General features: G+C 35.8%; 3 protein-coding genes across 15 annotated transcripts in view; 1 reads left to right on the plus strand and 2 right to left on the minus strand.

Annotated features, from left to right (window-relative positions):
- The window catches only part of NF1 (neurofibromin 1), a 210965-nt gene that overhangs the window by 150942 nt on the left and 42088 nt on the right, over positions 1–17935 (plus strand). The gene's annotated exons all lie outside the window — the stretch shown is intronic.
- On the minus strand, positions 965–9592 carry EVI2B (ecotropic viral integration site 2B). Its single transcript, XM_019750690.2, has 3 exons — positions 9447–9592; positions 5485–5555; positions 965–2727 (listed from the first exon to the last, which is right to left on the minus strand). The coding sequence occupies exon 3, from the start codon at positions 2710–2712 to the stop codon at positions 1348–1350; it is 1365 nt and encodes a 454-aa protein (XP_019606249.2). The 5' UTR covers positions 2713–2727; positions 5485–5555; positions 9447–9592; the 3' UTR covers positions 965–1347.
- EVI2A (ecotropic viral integration site 2A) lies at positions 12049–16333 on the minus strand. Of its 2 annotated transcripts, XM_019750694.2 has the most exons (3): positions 16111–16333; positions 14110–14418; positions 12049–13657 (listed from the first exon to the last, which is right to left on the minus strand). In XM_019750694.2, exon 3 carries the CDS (start codon positions 13634–13636, stop codon positions 12938–12940), a length of 699 nt encoding a protein of 232 aa, XP_019606253.2. In that variant the 5' UTR covers positions 13637–13657; positions 14110–14418; positions 16111–16333; the 3' UTR covers positions 12049–12937. The 2 variants fall into 2 exon arrangements, with proteins under 2 accessions (XP_019606253.2, XP_019606252.2); XM_019750693.2 differs by lacking the exon at positions 14110–14418 and having other exon boundaries at positions 16111–16332.

Raw genomic sequence — 17935 nt, forward strand, 5'->3', positions numbered from 1 at the left:
TAAGGGATGGCTTAAAAGATTTACAGAGAAACATTGTATATAAAATTTCAATGTACAGAAGCCTGCTAATTTTTATTAAAGGTAGAACTTCGTTAGTTTCTTGAACACCATGCTACAAATAAATACCATATTTTGTTCTTAAAAATCCCAGAACTATGAGAGGTTCTCCAACATTAAGCTACCAGTAAAGCCACCACACTTCATTCTAAGGGACTGTTTCCCCCAGGAGTTGGGGCAGGGGTGAGGAGGAAGACGATGTGCTTGTTGGGCTCAGGGGTGCTTCTTCAGGTAGCTACACACGCACAGGCAAAGGAACACTCCCCACCTTGACTGTGACCAAGATTGGGCCCATCCTACTCTGGTAACTCAAATTTATCGCTTGTTAGAGAATGGATAAAAGATGAAATTCCGCATAAGAAAAGCAGTTGAAGAGTTTGAATATATAGTGTCAAAAAAAGTATGAGTTTAGTGAAAGTTGAGAACCATCTGTATTGTGATACAATCTGTTTTTCCTGGAAAAATCATCTAAATTTGGAATGAAGCCATAAAAGTGGGTGTTTTTTGTTTGTTTGTTTTTTTCCTCTGTAAGATTTTGTTTTCTTTGGATTCTTAAGGTGTGTTAAAAAAAAGAAACTTTTTAAAGAGGCTGGTTTCAAAATTTGTGCTCCCCCAACAAGACAGGAAAATGTCTACATTTTCTGGTGCATACTTTTTTTTTTTTTTTTTTTCAGAGTAAATGTCCCCAACCCAACCCCCAATTTGATGTTTTAATATGTTTGTTTTACTATTTCCAATGAGAACTAAAAGGAAATTTCTCAATTCTCAAACATTCATTTTAATCACTCATCCCCATGAACTTAGAATATTTATTTAGTACTTGAGGTATTAATTTAAAACTTGGAGTTTTGTTTAGAAATTAAAAATGAAAAAAAATTTAATTTCTCATTTCATCTACCTCAAACTCTGAAATGGAAAAATGAATTTTTATTTATTCAAGGTAACTTAATACACAGCTTTTCAGGGAAAAAAAATCTATTGGGTAATATTAAGTATACATAGATTATTTCCAAAATGGTTAAGTTATTGACATATACCATCCACATAGGTAAAATGTGCTATACATTAAAGTTAGGTACTATAGCCAGTAAGTAGATCACTGTTATATATTTTTTAAAAACTAAGTTCCGCGTATACACATGGGCTTTGAGCACCTTTCAGGTAGTTCCTGAATAAAAATCAAAATTGGCTACCAGCTGCCATTTAATATATTTCATCACATGAAGAAAAACAAAATAATGGAGTTCTTTAAGAAGGATGGAAAATCAGCTAAAAAGCAAGTTGTAATATTTATAACATTTCTGCAGGTGGGGGTGGCAGGGATTCATTGAGATCTTGATCAGCGTTAGGAAGAACAGAGAATTCCTGACATTGGATCTCATTGTTGGAATTTTCCAGGGCTTCCATAAAATCTCCTGGTGGCACGGGCAAATTTAGTGAGTCAGGGGGAAGTGGAAATGACTGTCTGAACTCAGAATTATGATCTTGACAGACTTGATTGAGACCGTCCAGAGATGGTGGGAGATTGATGGAATCATTTGGAAGAGGAGATACAATTGTCATTGTGGGCTGTTCAGATGAGTTACTCTCCTGTCCTTCCAAATCAAGAAGGGGAGGAGGTGGTGGAGGCAGGTCTGCATCATCTGAAGAAGAAACAGCAGTGCCGATTGTTGATCCACCAACACTCTCCTCTGATGTACCATTTACTTGATCTTTTATTTTTTCTGTTTTGGGGTTGTTGGAATCTTCAATGTTTTCACTTGATTCAAACAACTTAACTTCTAAGTCATCTGCTAAAAGTGTGCTTTTGTTTGATTTCCAGGCCATAAGTGAAATAATTGACGTACGTTTGGTGGGTATTTCATTTTCTCTAATGTTATCCAGACATATGTCAGGGGTTTCACCATCAGCAAATGGAGACCGACCTGCCCAATTTTGATCATTTAAAACTGGTTTTCTCAAGCATTTGCATAGGACAATAGTGATTATAGCTACCAACATAAAACTCAGAGTTAGACCAACTAATATGGCAGCTATTGAATCAGACTTGGTTTTATGTGGGGTTGTTTTGGGAGTTTCTAGGTTGAATCCTGGTGTCATCCTAGGTGATCTTTCGACAGCTGGTGTTGGTTGTATGGATAGATTTGGAACAGTTGGTGGTATTGGTGTTTTGGAAGAGGTGTGGACAGATGATAGTTGTTGAGAAGAAGTATAGACAAGTGGTGGCAATTGTCTGGAGGAAGTATGGGCAGATGTTGGTATTTGTCTGGCAGAGGTGAACTTAGGTAGTGCTGTTCTTTCGGAGGAAGAGTTGGCCGTTGGTATTGGTTGTCTGGTGGTGGTATAGGCAAGTGGTTGTCCAGCAGAAGTGTGTCCTGCTGGTTTTCCAGAAGAGGCATGGACAGCTAGTGTTAGTTGTCCAGTAGCAACTTTGGCAGTTGGTATTGATTGTCTAGAAGAAATGTTGTTGAATTGTGTTGGTTGACCCAAAGGATTCCCTGTTGTGTTTAGAGAATTAGCCGAGACATGTGGCATTGGTGATCTAAACAAAGTAGATTGTGGCTGCTTCTCTGTTGTAATTGCTTCTGTCTCTGAGAAAACTGTATTGTTCATGTGTCCACAAAATAAAATTAAGATGAAATACTTGGGATCCATTTCAGAATGTTTCCTCTTTACCAGTGGTTTTATAATAAAAGAAAGAAAGACAATTAGGTATCATTTAGTGTGTGGTATAAAGCAGGTAGATACTTGATTAGTATTTATTATTCCTAATTTAGACTTGATATCCTATATAGGCTACTGTAAACAAATTTTGAATATACTCTAACTTATCATGCAACATTTGGACCTCAGAGGCAGTGATTTTTCTTAATTCTTTCATAAGATCTGTACTTGGCCTTGCTACCTCTCTAGTTTCATCACGTTACAGTCCTTTATTTCAGGCATACTTCTCAAGTACATGAGTATTTCCACCTGCTCTCTGCTTTTTCTCCCTTTACAATTTGAAGTATATTTATTGATTCTGCTGCCTTGAAGGACACCAGTAACCATCTGTTATTTTATCCAAGTCTTTTCTTTCGTCTCTCTCTTTTTTGTTTTCCTCCCTCTTGACTACATTTGATGCTACTGACTATTCCGTTACTGCTTTTCCAGGACCTCTTTGTAAGAATCTTCCTTTCATGTTAATCTTGCTAGCTCCTGTTTGTATGCGGTTTTTTGCCTCCTGACTGTGGGTAGTTGATATTCAGTCCTCATCTTATCTGCTTTTCTTCGATGGGAACCTGTAAGACTTCAGCTCTCACCTTTATGCCATAACTCCCAAACCTGTACATCCAGCCCAAATCTCCTTGATTCTCTTGCATTGGTGCAAAGGGAATTGCGGTTTTTGCAATTATTTTTAACCTTTTAAACAGCAGTTCCTTTTGTACCAACCTAATAGTTCCATTTGTATGACTTCTTGGTGGACATTCGATGTATATATCCCACTGTCAGCAAATTCAACATATTTAAAACAATTCGTCTGCATCTCAAAACTAACTCCTCACCCCGTCTGTCTATTTTTAATGGTGCTACCTTTGTACACTTCTTTTGCACTGTACCAGTAATCTTTGCATTATCATTAGTGTTTAGCACTGTATGTTAGGATCTTGTATTTTTAAAGGATTCAATTCAACTCAAGGTCCTCTGCTAAAATCCTCAAGTGATCTTTGAATCTGGACGAGTCAGTCCTATCAGGTTGGTCATGCAGTCCTGCTGCTACTTTTATTCATTTGTTGGTAAACATCATCTTTGAGTCAGGACCTGTTCTAGGTTTAGGAGATTACAAAAAAAAAAAAGATTCCAGTGGTAAAAACAAACTAACAAATAATAATTTGATGAATTTTCTCATAAAGGAGTGCAGGAAATACACAGAGGAACTAATCTAGCCTGGAAGGGCTGTGGGGAATGTTTCTCAGAGAAGTAAAACTTGAACTGAGTCTTGAAAGGTCTGTAAGAATGAATTAAGCAAATAAAATATTCCAGCCAGGGGAACAACATATAGGCATGGGCAAAGAAGGCAAGTATAAGTTTGGCAGGCAGGACTTTCTGTGGGATACAGTAGATGCTAAAACTTAGAGTTCAGTTCCAGCTCTGCTTCCCCACCTAACTTCCTATCTAACCGTGAGAACGAGTCACTTCAATGGCTCCAGTTCTCAGTTGCCTGTCTCTAAAGTGAAGAGTTATACTAAAGACACTTTTCAGCTCTGCGTGCATCTGCTTGTTTTGCACATTATTAAACACAATGGTAACCGTTCAGTTCTTTGTTAACATTAGGGAAAGGAAAATCTCAGGATGTTAGATCCTGGTGTACATGATTAGAAGCTAGTTTTTCTGTGATTCACAGGCCGGTCTGAGAGAGATTTGATGTTCTGTGCAAAGTACAATAAAAGGAGAAAAGGCGCTCCCTCAACTTTTGCAAAGAAATAGCTGTTCAGCAAATTTGAGTAGTTTTCATTGCTTACTCTTCTACCACTTGGTACACAGTGATGATAAATTACCCGATTTTAGTAGGAAAAAAGACGTGGATTTTTTTTGGTACAGTTTCTTTATTTTCTCTCTAGTACTTCAAGTCTAAATTTAAAAATATTTCTCCTTTAACTCTCAAGCACACTACTGATGACTTAATCTGAAAAGCACATATGATCAGGTTGTTTCTCCCTTGCTTGAGGGTTCCCCGTTGCTGTGAGGGTAAAAATGTTGAACCGACTTTTCTTCCTTCTGGCTTGAGTTTACCAATACTGACTCATATCTCTTTCTTTTTTTGTTTTTTCAGTTACACTTGACATTCAATATTATTTTACATTAGCTTCAGGTGTACAGCATAGTGGTTAGACATTTGTGTAACTTATGCACTGGTCCCCCTGACACTATACATAGTTGTTGCAAGATTATTGACTGTATTCTCTATGCTGTGCTTTCTGACTCAGACCTCTTGACTAAAACTTCTCATTCAGTCAAATGTACCTCTTCCCCATCTTAAGTACTTTCTAAACACACACTTTTTTCCCTAAACAGATACTTTTAATTATGCTGGTTTTTAGCCACCTAGACTGTGTTCTTTTTTTTCCAACCCAGCCCTTCCCCGCCTTCTGACTGCCATTCCGAACCTGTCCTCATCTGTCAGACCTCAGCTTAAATTCCCCTTCAGAAAGCCAGTTCTTTATGACTGACCACAGCCCAAAGAGATCAGCCGTTCCCTGAGTCCCCCTAGCTCTTGTTACCTCTGTGGTTCCTTAGATAATTCTTCCTGTATGGCCTCACACTTCTATTCTCTTAAATAATTGTGTTTATTTTTTAATTGCTTTTCACATTCTCTCTTCATCCTCACTCCCTCAAGAGTATAAAGAACCTTGAAGAAGCCAGAAAGAAATAAAGAAAAATACTTACCTAAAACATACTATGTGCTGTACTATCCCAGATGTTTTACATACTTTCTTTCATGTAACCTCTAAATGATTCTGTAAGGAAAATGGAAATCTTTTCATCTTTCAAGAAATAAATCCTTGATTTAGAGACAGAGAAACACATCCAAATGCATTAAGTAACTTGCCCGAGGTTATATCACTGTTAGTGACAGACTGGATACAGAATTTGTATCCAGGATCACCTAGTTTCAAAGCATCTCTGGTCTTCCTGCTACCCTGAACTGCCTCATGTTTTTATATGTTGATTCTTTTAAGGCAAAGTGCCATATATGTTGGGAGCCCAGTAAACATTTAACCTGTTTTAGGTTTTGTGGTTCCTTTCCATGTCACCTTTTCACTGTTTATTAATACTTTAAGTTATTAAATTCTGCATTTTATCAATTTTTCAAAAGGCTTAGTAGGGAGAAAAAAAGGAAACTTTGGCATAAATATGGGTATTTGAATCATCTCTAGATGGTTGTTATCCATGCAGTTCCCACCTGCTATTCTTAAAGATTCCTACCCCACGTCCCAAGGAAAGGCCTCATCACTGGAGTTTCACTTTAGTTTTTTAAAAATGCCACCCAAAGCAACAGAAAATATAGCCCATGACTTGTCTTCACCCAAAAATGTTCCCTCTTTTGTGACTTTGCTTAAATTTTAAAAAAAGAAAAAGAAAAAAAGAAAACCACATGGTTCCTCTTTTCAATGAGCTAAAAAAAAGGCGTTTCGGAAGAAAAAACCCAAGCAGGAACTTAACTATAAGTCCAGTTTAGTTTATAAGATCAATTTTGATAGGTTCATAGCCTTTTTTGTCAGTAGGAAGGTCATAGGGCCTTCAGTATGTGAGATTTTTCACTTACTATTTAAGCTTTATGGTAGTATTAAAACCACATTTATTTTTTATCTATCCTACCCCTTTTCCCACTTCTCAATTAGTTGTGTACCCTCTTAGGGTCTACTGCATCAGAATGCTTGAATCTGTGTTAGAACTCTATAGCAATCCAGAATAGTCCAGAAAAGAGGGGGCAGGGTTTTTAAAAAGAATAAATAGAGAGTATAATAGTGAAGAAACGGACGTTTTCTAGCTCAGAGACAGTGAGGTCAGTGTTAGGACCGGTGCAGAAAGTTATTTAACATCAGCATTTTTAAAATATATAAACCGTGTGTACGTGAAGTACCAGCATTGTTTTTTGCAGGCATAGACAGTAGCAAGAACCATAAAGAGCAGGGGATTCAAGAAGAGAAAATGTCAGATAATATGAAGTGAAAAGGGAATGCGAAGAAATACAAAAACACACACACACAAAATAAGACAAAACTGATAGCAAGTAGCAAATATATGGGGAAAAGGGGAGGTCAATTAATTTGAGTGCTATTAAAAAAAAGTTAATGAAAAGCAGAAGAAAAAGTGGTGTTACGTAATTAGCAAGAATTTAGGGTAGAAGAATAAAGTGGGTAAAATCAGAAGTTGTGAGAAAAGATTGAAGTAATGAAAGAAGCAGCCACAGAATGCTGCTCTGTCCCTGACCTGTATTTGTGATGCAGGGAGCCAGAAGAGGAGCCAGCTGTCTTCCCAGTTGGAGGATTTGAACCACCCATCTTCTCAAACTCACCCATCTTTCATTTGAGACTCTCCTGTCTGCTCCACATAGCCTTAAGATTGTCTTTCTTTTTTTTGCCCCCACCCCGCTCTACCCAGAATCATCCCTGCTAATTACTCTGAAGAACCTATGCACGTTCTATGTAGCATTATTTTCTAGAAATCCCTTAGTCTGCTGCTTACACTAATTCCAAATTTGTCTACCTTTGTATGACAGTATTTTGTTCATTATTTCAGGTTGGCACTTTGAGGTTTAAATCTGTGATTTTGTCCTTTGCTTTTCCTGAAAATTTCAAAAATTATTAAAAGAAGAAGAAAAACATAAGCTGTTTTAACTAAGCATCTTAAAGGCGGTTGCAATAAAGCAGGAGTCCTCATATATTCGACATGTTCTCATTGATATAATGCATACCTACGTAAAAGGCCCAGCATTTAAAATGAATGCAGTTAAATTAAAAATGGTAAGAAATATCATTGTCTTTTAAAAGGAATCAAGGAGATTTGGAGAGCATATCCTAGACAAAAAGGCAATTGTGGGTAGCAGTACCAAAAATAATAGGTGAATTTTAGTACTTTGATATAAGTTACAATACAGATATAATAGATTAAAATTTAGTAGTAGTGTATCTCCAACTGGTGGTTATCAAACCATAAAAGGAAGAAAACAGCAATTCTGTATTGAGGAAGAGCAGAAAGGGAAATTAACCTTGAACTCTGATAGGAAGTATTTGATGACCACCTGTTATCAATAATAATATCTACCATTTACTGAGTACCCACCAAATGCTGGGCACTGTCCTATTTTACTGAGCCAGGTGGTGCTGTCTTCACCTTACGGATAAAGAAACTGAGACAACAGAGGAGCTGGGTCATTTGCCCAAGTGTCACAGCTCGAAACAGTAGCACTAATACAGAAACCATATCAATCTTATACCAGAGCCCTTTCCTACTACATATACCTTGTCACTATGTATGCCGCACTGTCTTTTACAGTAAAATTATAAAATAAAAATGCTTTGTGAAGAAAGGAGATACGAACTCTCTGGGAACAGATATATAAGTAACTTTTAGAGGTAGTCTTATATAAAGGGCTAGTAGAAAACCATTTTAGTCTTGTGATACCATAAAAACAGTTATGTGAGTTTTGAGTGGTTAGCCTATAAACTGTCATATTTGACGTGATTTTTAAAGATTGGACATTTAAAGGCATCAGATTTATATTTAACAAATTCAAACTTATTCAGAATTCATAATTTTCTCCTAAGTAGAACTATATAGAAATTAGTTGAAAAACACAAGTATTATTAAACTCTAAATTTGGGGCTGACCCTTTAAAAATATATAGACAAGTCTTGTCTAAAAAAGAGATTAAAGTCTTTATTTTCTAACTTCTGTAATAGTTACTTAGAAGAAATCCAAAGTGGAGTTCTATAAGGAAAAGTCATTAAGTATTTATGAAATATTGATATAGGATATCACCCATTATGAATTTATTATTTCATAATATTGCAAGTCTATGTAACTATTTGCAGTTTTTGTTCTGGAGAATATTTACTTTGTAATTACCCAGTTTGCTTACAGAACAGGCATCTTTTATGCATATTAGCAATTTTCTATTGTTTATTCTGTGGTTGTTTTTTCCTGTATCTATTTTACACTGTTCACTAAAGGCGCAGGTAATATATGACATAAGTATGTAGATGATATGATTACATATACATACATTTTATAACAGTTTTGGTGAACTTTAAAAATGAGTGATAATATTTTCATGTCATTATTACTTAAATATAAAATTCTACTTGTATAAAAAACAAGTCATTATAATAATGATAACTGAGTACCTCATCTAATCTCCTTTGGTTTCTTTTTAAATTAAGTGAAGGTGAAGGTGACCATTCTTACTATGGACACTAAAGGGAATTTAAAAATAAAACTAATTTAAATCTATGGATTATGTTATGTACAGGAAAATTTTATAGAAAGCAAATCAGAGTTTTTAACAGTTGGTGTTTTGGGGTTGGGTTGTAAGTTCAGTCATATCCCATGGATTCTAGTTTTATTTCTAACCCTTAACTTTACTGCCATGGCTATAGTTTGTTTCTTTTAATTACAGAACTAAGATGAACAAAACTAGCAGAAATTATATATCATACAAACCTAAGTGAAATTTTTTTGTCCAAGGCAAGCTCAACACTGAATAATGTTTAATTCCGTGCAGCACGACCTGTTATAGACATCTTTAGGCTATCAGAGTTTAAATCATAGACATTTTCGTTTTAAAAATAAATTTTATGTAAAGCAAAGATCAAACCAGATTGCCTGTGTGAAAATTTTCTTACCTCCGTTGTTAACTTCTTTTGCAGGATGCTAAATTCTTGTTCTAACTGGACATTTTGGTGATTTGGCTAAGGAAGCAAAAGGGGTGGTTCAGTTGAGATTAAATGTGGTCCTCTGGCAAACTGAAATGGTTCCTCTAGAAAAGGAGGAAGTTTATCAATAGTTGGTTCCGGAAGTGCAGTAAGCCACAAAATGACTAAGAAATGTACTCCTTTTAACAGAACTTATTTTGAAACACAAGTTGGGACTAGATACTATATGATTTGAGTGCTTTTAATGAATTTTTATAAGTAGACACTTGAGACTCTCTAGAAATGTGATTATGTAAATTAAATATTCAGACTAGAGCACTGGAGCGCAAGTCGTATGTTCTCCTTAGAACATAGGAAAAACGGCCCGTTGGGTTATTACCCATAGTGAGATTTCTTTTCGTGGGAAGTGAATGATGTGTTCTGTTCACTGGTATGACTTTAGGCAAGTAGCTGCTCTTCTGATTCACCATTTCCTCCTCTGGAGGAATATTTCGCACACTGAGTTGTGAAGATTAAATAAGATAACATAACATACAAATGTCTCACATGCAGTAGGTAGTCGTAAATGTGAGTGTTATTTCCTCATGTATAATTTAGGAAGAGCCCAGGTAAAAGTGTAATTAAATTTTTTTGACCAAATGCTTTAATGAATGATTTTTTAGTTCAAGTCCACAACTCTTTGATGACCAACAAAGTAGGTCAGCAGAAAAATAAATTGGGAATCATTCTTTAAATAAGTGAACTAAGCAAAGCTTTTTAAAAAGAGTTTGAGTCCATCTGATAAAAATTTCTTTGGGCAAGTCACCTTCTAGCCTCTTTCTTCACCTGAAGAATGAGATCATAATTCCCAATGTGTAAATTTATTATGGGATTAAATAAATGTGAAGTGCCTCGCATAACACGTGTTATAGTAGAAATAGTAGAAAACAGTAAGTAGTAAACCATGCCCTGCTTTCCCTTGGTCACTGCAGAGGAACACCGAATATTAAGACTCAGTTCTTAACTGCAAGGTTCTTATAACTTAGTACAAAAATAATCATTTTTTTTAAAGCAGAATGTAATCAAAATGCTATAAACTTTTGATTGACTATTTTAAAAGCCCTAAATTAGCCTGTGGACTGCAATACCCAGGAGTAGAAAACAAAAGTGTCTTTGTTCAAAAATAACTTTTAAAATTTGAACTCAGAACATAACGTATTATTGTCAAACGTTGTCAGGTTTGGAAAGGAACCACTTCTGTTTGTTCATGAGCTATCATTGGATGGTGTCCTTCAGAGGGTGCATGTTTAATAGCCAAGGTAGTGAATGATGAATTGTAAATAATCCTGCAGTAGAGCTTTCTACGTTGTGAGACAATGTTTGACCTGTATGTTGAATATGAAAGTAGTTGCCTAGTTAACTTATTTGTAAAAAGACACTGAATTGTTTTAATTTCCTCCAAGTATTTATATATGACACTTGATTCAAGGAGTGCTTTGTGTTATCACTATGTATTTTAATACACAATCTCAAATTTTTAATTTGTACGAAATGGGAGCTCTTCCCAGTTTCATTTCCATCTGGTCCTACTCCTCAAAAGAGAACCTGCTGTCACCATGCTTGTCATGAGTATTCTCTTGCTTTCCTTTTACTTTGTTGACATTTAGCTTTATCTGGAATAATATAGTTAAGATTTATTGTTTAGGGAATGAATTATTTTTGACAAATGGTAACAAATTGATAATAAAATGGATGCTTTATTTTGTCTTCTCATTTTAAGATGTAGCCTAGATCTTAGGAGCCATGGAACTTGTAAAAAGTGAATTTAATGCCAAGAGCAGTATCACCTAGGGAATTATGCAGAAATTACCAGTGCCTGGAGCTTACCTCATTGCAATTGAATCAGAAGGAGGGGAGGGTGGGAGTTAGGCATTGGTGAGTTTTAAAAACTCTTCAGGTGATTCAAATACCGTGTTTCCCTGAAAATAAGACCTAGCCGGACCATCAGCTCTAATGCGTCTTTTGGAGCAAAAATTAATATAAGACCCAGTCTTATTTTAATATAATATAATATAAGACTGGGTCTTATATAATACAATACAATATAATATCAGACCGGGTCTTACATTAATTTTTGCTCCAAAAGACGCATTAGAGCTGATGGTCCGGCTAGGTCTTATTTTCAGGGAAACACGGTACAGAGGCCAGAATGAGAATCACTAACCTAAAAGGGAGCACAAGATTGTGATCACACTTGGAAAAAAATATATAAAATCTTGTCTTAAATGTCTAGCTTATTGCCCAAAATAAATGCTCAATTATAAATGTGATTTTTAAAATGTGGGTTAGTGTTTAATTAGGGTGCCCTGTGTCAGTTTCAGTAGATAGTCGGAAAATCTCTCAATCCAACTTTTATAATATATTTAATTGAAAATGGAAGCCTTGACTTAAATGTAAGTCATTATTTTACTTGAACCCAATTTCTTAAACGTTTACCTGAAGTAATCCTGTTTTCCAAATTAGAACAAACACACACACACACACACACACATCTTTCCTTTGTTCACATGGTAGTGAAAAAAAAAAAACAAAATAGGATTCGTCGTTTATTAGGCCACTTGTCATCCTTGAAGTTCAATTAATCAACCTTTGGATATTTGCCATACATAATCCAATGAGCAGTATTTATAGAATAGAGGTATGTTAGACTTAAACAGTAAGATAATGCTTTACATTTATACTAGCACCTTCTGTTGTGGCGATAAATCTCATCTGTTTCAGTTGTGCTCTGTTATTGATCTTTACAGTGTGTTCTTCTCAGATAATAAAGTGAATGCAAATATATATAGTCAGTTTTATTCTAATGAGTCTTTATAAAATTAAAAGTTTTAATTAAATATTTATAGTAGAAAAACATTTTCATATGTGTGCCATATGTAAAGATGAAAACATCTAGCATAAAATTAGCTGTGTTGATACATGAGCTGGTATTGATTCTGTCACATTCAGCAAAGAAGGTACCATTAAACTATACAGTTCAACTCTATGCATTAGGAATTTGACTTCTATTAAATGTTGAAATGTGTACTTGCCTCTAAGGACACACTAAAACTCTTCAAAGTTTAATTATATTCAGACAGAGATCATCTAACTACTATTGCTGAACAGGAAATATTTATTTAACTGTCCCTTTCTACCTCTGTTAGTCCCTTCAACTTATCTTTAAAAACGTACCCAAATTCTTGGTTGTTTTATTATTTGCTTTTTAAAATACTCAGTGTCAGAACAAAAGTGCACAGTTTAAGTAATTAAGTAAGCAGGCATACTTCTCCCCCCCTCACCTGCTTGATTCTAAATTGCAAGGCCTGCTAAGTCAAATTTTAGACCATCAGACCAACATGTTGGCATTAAATATCTAACTTTGTTTCTACTCCGTAAACTTTCTCATTGCTGTTTGCATTTTTCTCCACTAAAGCATCTTGTTAGTGAGTGAGTTTTTCAGTTCCTTCTTCATCTTTTCTTTCCCTTGTAGCTGTGAGCGTTCCAGTAGATTGCATCATTAGGTTGGGCCCTGTGAGCTGTTTTGCTCTTTTCCAAGTGTCTGATTCAGCAGTCCATAGACCACTGCTTGCCAGAAAATCGCCATTGCTTCTAGGCTGACGCTTGCCCGCTTGTTTTGATCGTCTGAGAGATGAGACTTTGTTTGCCAGAATCACAGTTGATAGAAATAGAAGGGTACAGATAAGAAAAAGCACTGCAATTATAACTAAGCAAACAAGCATAGCCATTTTGTTGTTGTTTTCCTCACAAACGTCTTTTTTGAAGATTTCACTGTGACTTTTGCTTGTGTTTTCAATGTTCTGTAATGTTGGAGAAACGTTCCTAACAACAGAAGGTGTGTGACGCTCCAAGTCAGATTTAGGAGTTAAAGATTCGATGCGCGGTGGTGTTGCTATTTCAGTCATGTTTGTAGAATTACTTTTTTTATCTACTTTAGGAATTGTAGGGTTCGTGTTAATGTTTTCATGTTGGTTTCTGCCTGTCTTATTTTGAATCTCTGGATCCCAGACAGTAGTATTGTTAGCCCACAGATGGGTATAGTTTGCTTTTGTTCCAGGAGACCAAGAAAAAATTATTGTCATCAGAAAGGCAAGATGCAGGTAATGTCCCATGTGTTCCATGTCCAGGAGTATACAGGTAATCTGTTGAGATAAAAATATAATTTGTTAATTTGTGAAAGAATAATGTTTCCTGGTTTTGGTAATTGTATTTACAAGATAGACAACTGATATGTTGTTACAAGTAAGCTGCAAGCTTAGGCCTAATATTTGCTATCATGTTTGAATTCCTTCTCAACAGATTTCTTTTTCTATTAAACTATGTATAAAGAAACAATCTCAAACAAAACCAAAAACAAACAAACAAAAAACAATTTCTATTATTCTTTTAAGTGCTTAGAAGTTAGCATTACAAATAATTATTAACCATGATAAACTGGCTACCACGGCTTTATAGAGTTTTCTCCCTTTAAGCATGCTAGACTTCAGCTTTGAGTCAGATACTTCTGCTTTGACTTTTTGGATTGCTCTCCCCACCACCATTTAAGGACCTTTTTTGCAGAAATTCCCCACCTTCTAACAAATGTGTCACCAACCTTTATAGTAAAGGAGAAATGTGGCCTTGAGCATTTTATGAAAATAATATGCAAGCGGCTTTTGGGTGGCTTCAGGAAAGGGGAAGTGTGGTAGTAATGAAAAAAAAAAAGGAATTCAAGGTATTCTTTTGTCTTCTTGGATGTTTATCTTGAAGCTTAGAATAAAACTGGTACTTAGAAATATATTCCCAGTATTTGTGAAAGCAAGTTTGTGGTGGTGGTTCTCTCTTCACCTGTGTATCACTTGACTCATTGTGGCTGTCTGAAAGCAAAGGCCGAAGATGTGCCAGTTTTTCTCAACCTAAAAATCTGGTATTACGAAGAAAAAGAGGCAGAATTCTGAATAATCTCAAAAGTTCAACAAAAATTGACTTTTTATTATCATTTATGCCTAGCATTTTTCCTATGAATATTCCTATGAATTTGACATAATATTTAAAAATAAATTATACAATGAAATAGAAAGAAATATAGCATCAGGATCATGGGGATTTAGACTGAAGTGGGAAGTCAAGGCAGATGGTAAGATTCTCAACATATAAATGAAAAAGTTGAATTTCAGTTTTGGCTCTGAGTTTCCTGGGAGCCAGTACAAAAAGGGGACAGTCTGTTCCTAATTCTTGTCATCCACCTTATGATTGAAGACATCAAGGAGCTGGCATATCTGTCTAGGTAATGGTAAACCAGAAAGGATTATTACCGTGATTGAGCTGTCTCTTTTATAATAATATGCCAGTTTGTCTGAGCTACTTTCATAAGAGATTTTATTGTTAACATTCATTTGAGGGATTTCGAAGAAAAAACTAGATTATTCTCCTATTTTATAGAAGTTCTTCTCAGACTTGAATGCGTATGGGAGTCGTTTTACTTTTGAATGCATATTCTGATTCCATAGGTCTAGGGGGGACCTGAGATTCGGCATTTCTAGTCCACTCCAAGCAACACAGGTGCCACTGCTAATCACGCTTCTATGAGTTTCAAGGTTTTATAAGAAATAGTTGTTTTGTGTCATTGGATAATATTTGTATACTACTGATATACAGAAAATGAGAATAACCAGTGGCATATGTTGTTATACAAACAAAAGTAGCATATAAGAGACAATGCTAATAACTGGAAGCTAACCTCTGAAATAGTATTTCCTATTAATAGTAGGGAAGAAGAAAACCTTTATTATGTGTCCTAGAATTACGATTGCTTTTTGGATTGTGACCTTTAATAGACAGTGAAAGATATTGTGCACTGACTTCTATATAACAGTGCTAAGCTTCAATTTCTAAGTTGAATGACGAATCTTTGGCTACTTTATGATTCTTTCACAAAGAGAAATACTTTAAATTGGGTTATCAAGTAATTTCCACCCTTTTATCCTAGACTAGCCTTCTGCATAGATGCTAAAATGATTTAAAATGGGTCATTCTTGTCATTGTCACATTAGTTCACTAACAATGTAGGATGCATCATAGTATTCGTTTTAACACTGCTTACCATGGGATAGATAATAGGCCTGCTGTTAATTGTCTTCAGCCAGATGTACTGCCATCCCCAAATAAACAAGCGCTTAGCAAAATGCCTGAGAATAGAGGACTATCTCTAATCCTTAATTTATGCCATGGAGGCCAGGTTATGTTATCCAAAGTTTTCTTTATCTCTGGTCATTTTCAATAAAATTTATAATGCCTAAGCACCAGTAATAAAAAATTTCTTTTTTAAACTTTCTTTTAACAAAACTTTCCAGTTCACTGTGGAGTCTAAACGCAGATCGTTTCTAATCCTAATTTAAAACTCTATGTTGATGGTAAATCTTTCCATTTCTAACTTAAATAGAATTTCTTTTTACTTCACAGGACAGTAAAAAAACAGCAGACATTTTCCATCACTTACGCTTCTATTCTACTTTTGTTAGTAAGATTTAGGTACTCTTTGAAGCACTTCCTCAAACACTAATCTGTACAAAGTTATAAGTGAAAAGGCAGAAGAAAAGCCATATATATTACCTACCTTACAAAATGCTTGGTCAAAATCTGATTATAACCTGATTTTAATGAGCCACTTTTCTTGTCCTGAGGCACAGCTTCCAAGTAATTTAAAGCAGGAGAGACTTGGAGAATATGAACCTTAAAGTAAATCTGCAGTAAAAAAGGATATGTACAGCTAGCTTTCCACTTTTCAAACCAAACCACAGATGACACATTTCCTTTCTGCTGCAACTACAGCACTTGTCACAGGGAAAAAAAAAGAAAAAATCCAATGTGCTTAGCTGGCCACTGGCATGACAGGAGGCTTTGTAGAACAAATCCCCGCCTCCAGGGCGGGGAGGGTTTTCCATTTAATGCCTTCTGACCTTATGCTCATTATGTATGTTTGCTGTATGCTTTTGATTGATAAGTTAGTGTCATTGAAAAGAAGATGAAATGGCATTTTCCCTGCAGCATTAAAATCTCTAAAAATTTTATTTGTATCCCACAGACTGATTTGATAACATGAGTTTGGAGACCTGGAGTATTGGTCAGATAATAGAAAGAGCGATATACGTAATCCACCTCAAGTTGTGGAGCTGCAAAGATTTGAGAAAATATGTCGTAACTGTAGATGGACAGAAAGTGCTTTTGTGTGGTTTAGTGTATACACACGCACACACACTCACTCTCCCCTTGAATGTCCTATCATCACCTCATATTCATTGTATTAAAATGGACATTGTATTAAAATGGACATTTTTCTTTCAAAAAGTGGCTGCCCCTCATGATCTCTGTTTTTGTTCATGATAGTAACATTCATCGTGATCTCAGAGGCTTGGTACACAGCAAATCCTTTTAATTCAAGACCTTCCTTACAACTCTGATCAGACCTTGGATCATGTTGATCTTTCTTCATATTCTTAGATTGGTTTCTTTTTGACGGGCACCTATTTTTGCTATCACCATAGTACAGTCTTGCGCCACATGACGACATTTCGGTTCAGTGACAGATGGCATGTACAACTGTGGTCCCCCAAGAGTATACAATGGACTTGAAAAATTCTTATCGCCGAGTAGCTGTGGTAACATCATAGCACGACACATTACTCACATGTTTGTGGTGATGCTAGTGTAAACAAACCTACTGCACAACCAGTCACGTAAAAGTAGCACATACAGTTACAGTGGTAGGTTTTATGTTTGCACGATGAAATCACCTAACAACACATTTCTCAGAACGTATCCCTATGTCTTTAAGTGGCTCATGACTGTATCTCAGATCCCTGTTAGGCCACACCTAGACTACAAGATCTTTTTTACTGGCCCCAACTCCTTTATATGTCTTGTATATATCACTTCCTTTGATCATATCACCCTTTCTTTAAAAGAAAATAAAGTTGAGTAACTCTTGAATACCTATATCAGTGATGCGGAAATATTGGTGAACGTGAATATCAGATAAGAAGGTTGTGTAATGATGAAAACTGCCAGGCCCCACCGCATAGATTTATATGTACTGGTAGGTCTGGGCTAGGACCCAGAAACTGCATTTTTTAATCAAGAACCACAGCTAAAACTGGTGCTACACAGAACATCCTCTCAGGAATCCCAAGCTCCTGGAAGAAAACCTGAGCCCCCTAGTTGAACAGTTTTAGTCCCTTCACAAATTACCTATTGGGTATTTTCCCAGCTTTATCTCTTAAAACTTCTCTACATGAATCCTCCATTCCAGCTAAACTAGCTGACTGTTGCCTCAACACATCTAGTACCTATTTCTTTTCCTCTTTAGCTCTCTCTCCAAGAGGCCTGCCACCGCCTCCTCACGTTGAGTTTGAAATTCCTCCTGCCCACTTCAGCCACTATGT

Source organism: Rhinolophus sinicus, linkage group LG15, assembly GCF_036562045.2.
Source record: "Rhinolophus sinicus isolate RSC01 linkage group LG15, ASM3656204v1, whole genome shotgun sequence".
NCBI lineage: Eukaryota > Metazoa > Chordata > Mammalia > Chiroptera > Rhinolophidae > Rhinolophus > Rhinolophus sinicus.

What these genes read in the sequence shown, in the direction of transcription:
- EVI2B (XM_019750690.2), bottom strand. Translation starts at nt 2,712, where the DNA reads ATGGATCCCAAGTATTTCATCTTAATTTTATTTTGTGGACACATGAAC.
- EVI2A (XM_019750694.2), bottom strand. Translation starts at nt 13,636, where the DNA reads ATGGAACACATGGGACATTACCTGCATCTTGCCTTTCTGATGACAATA.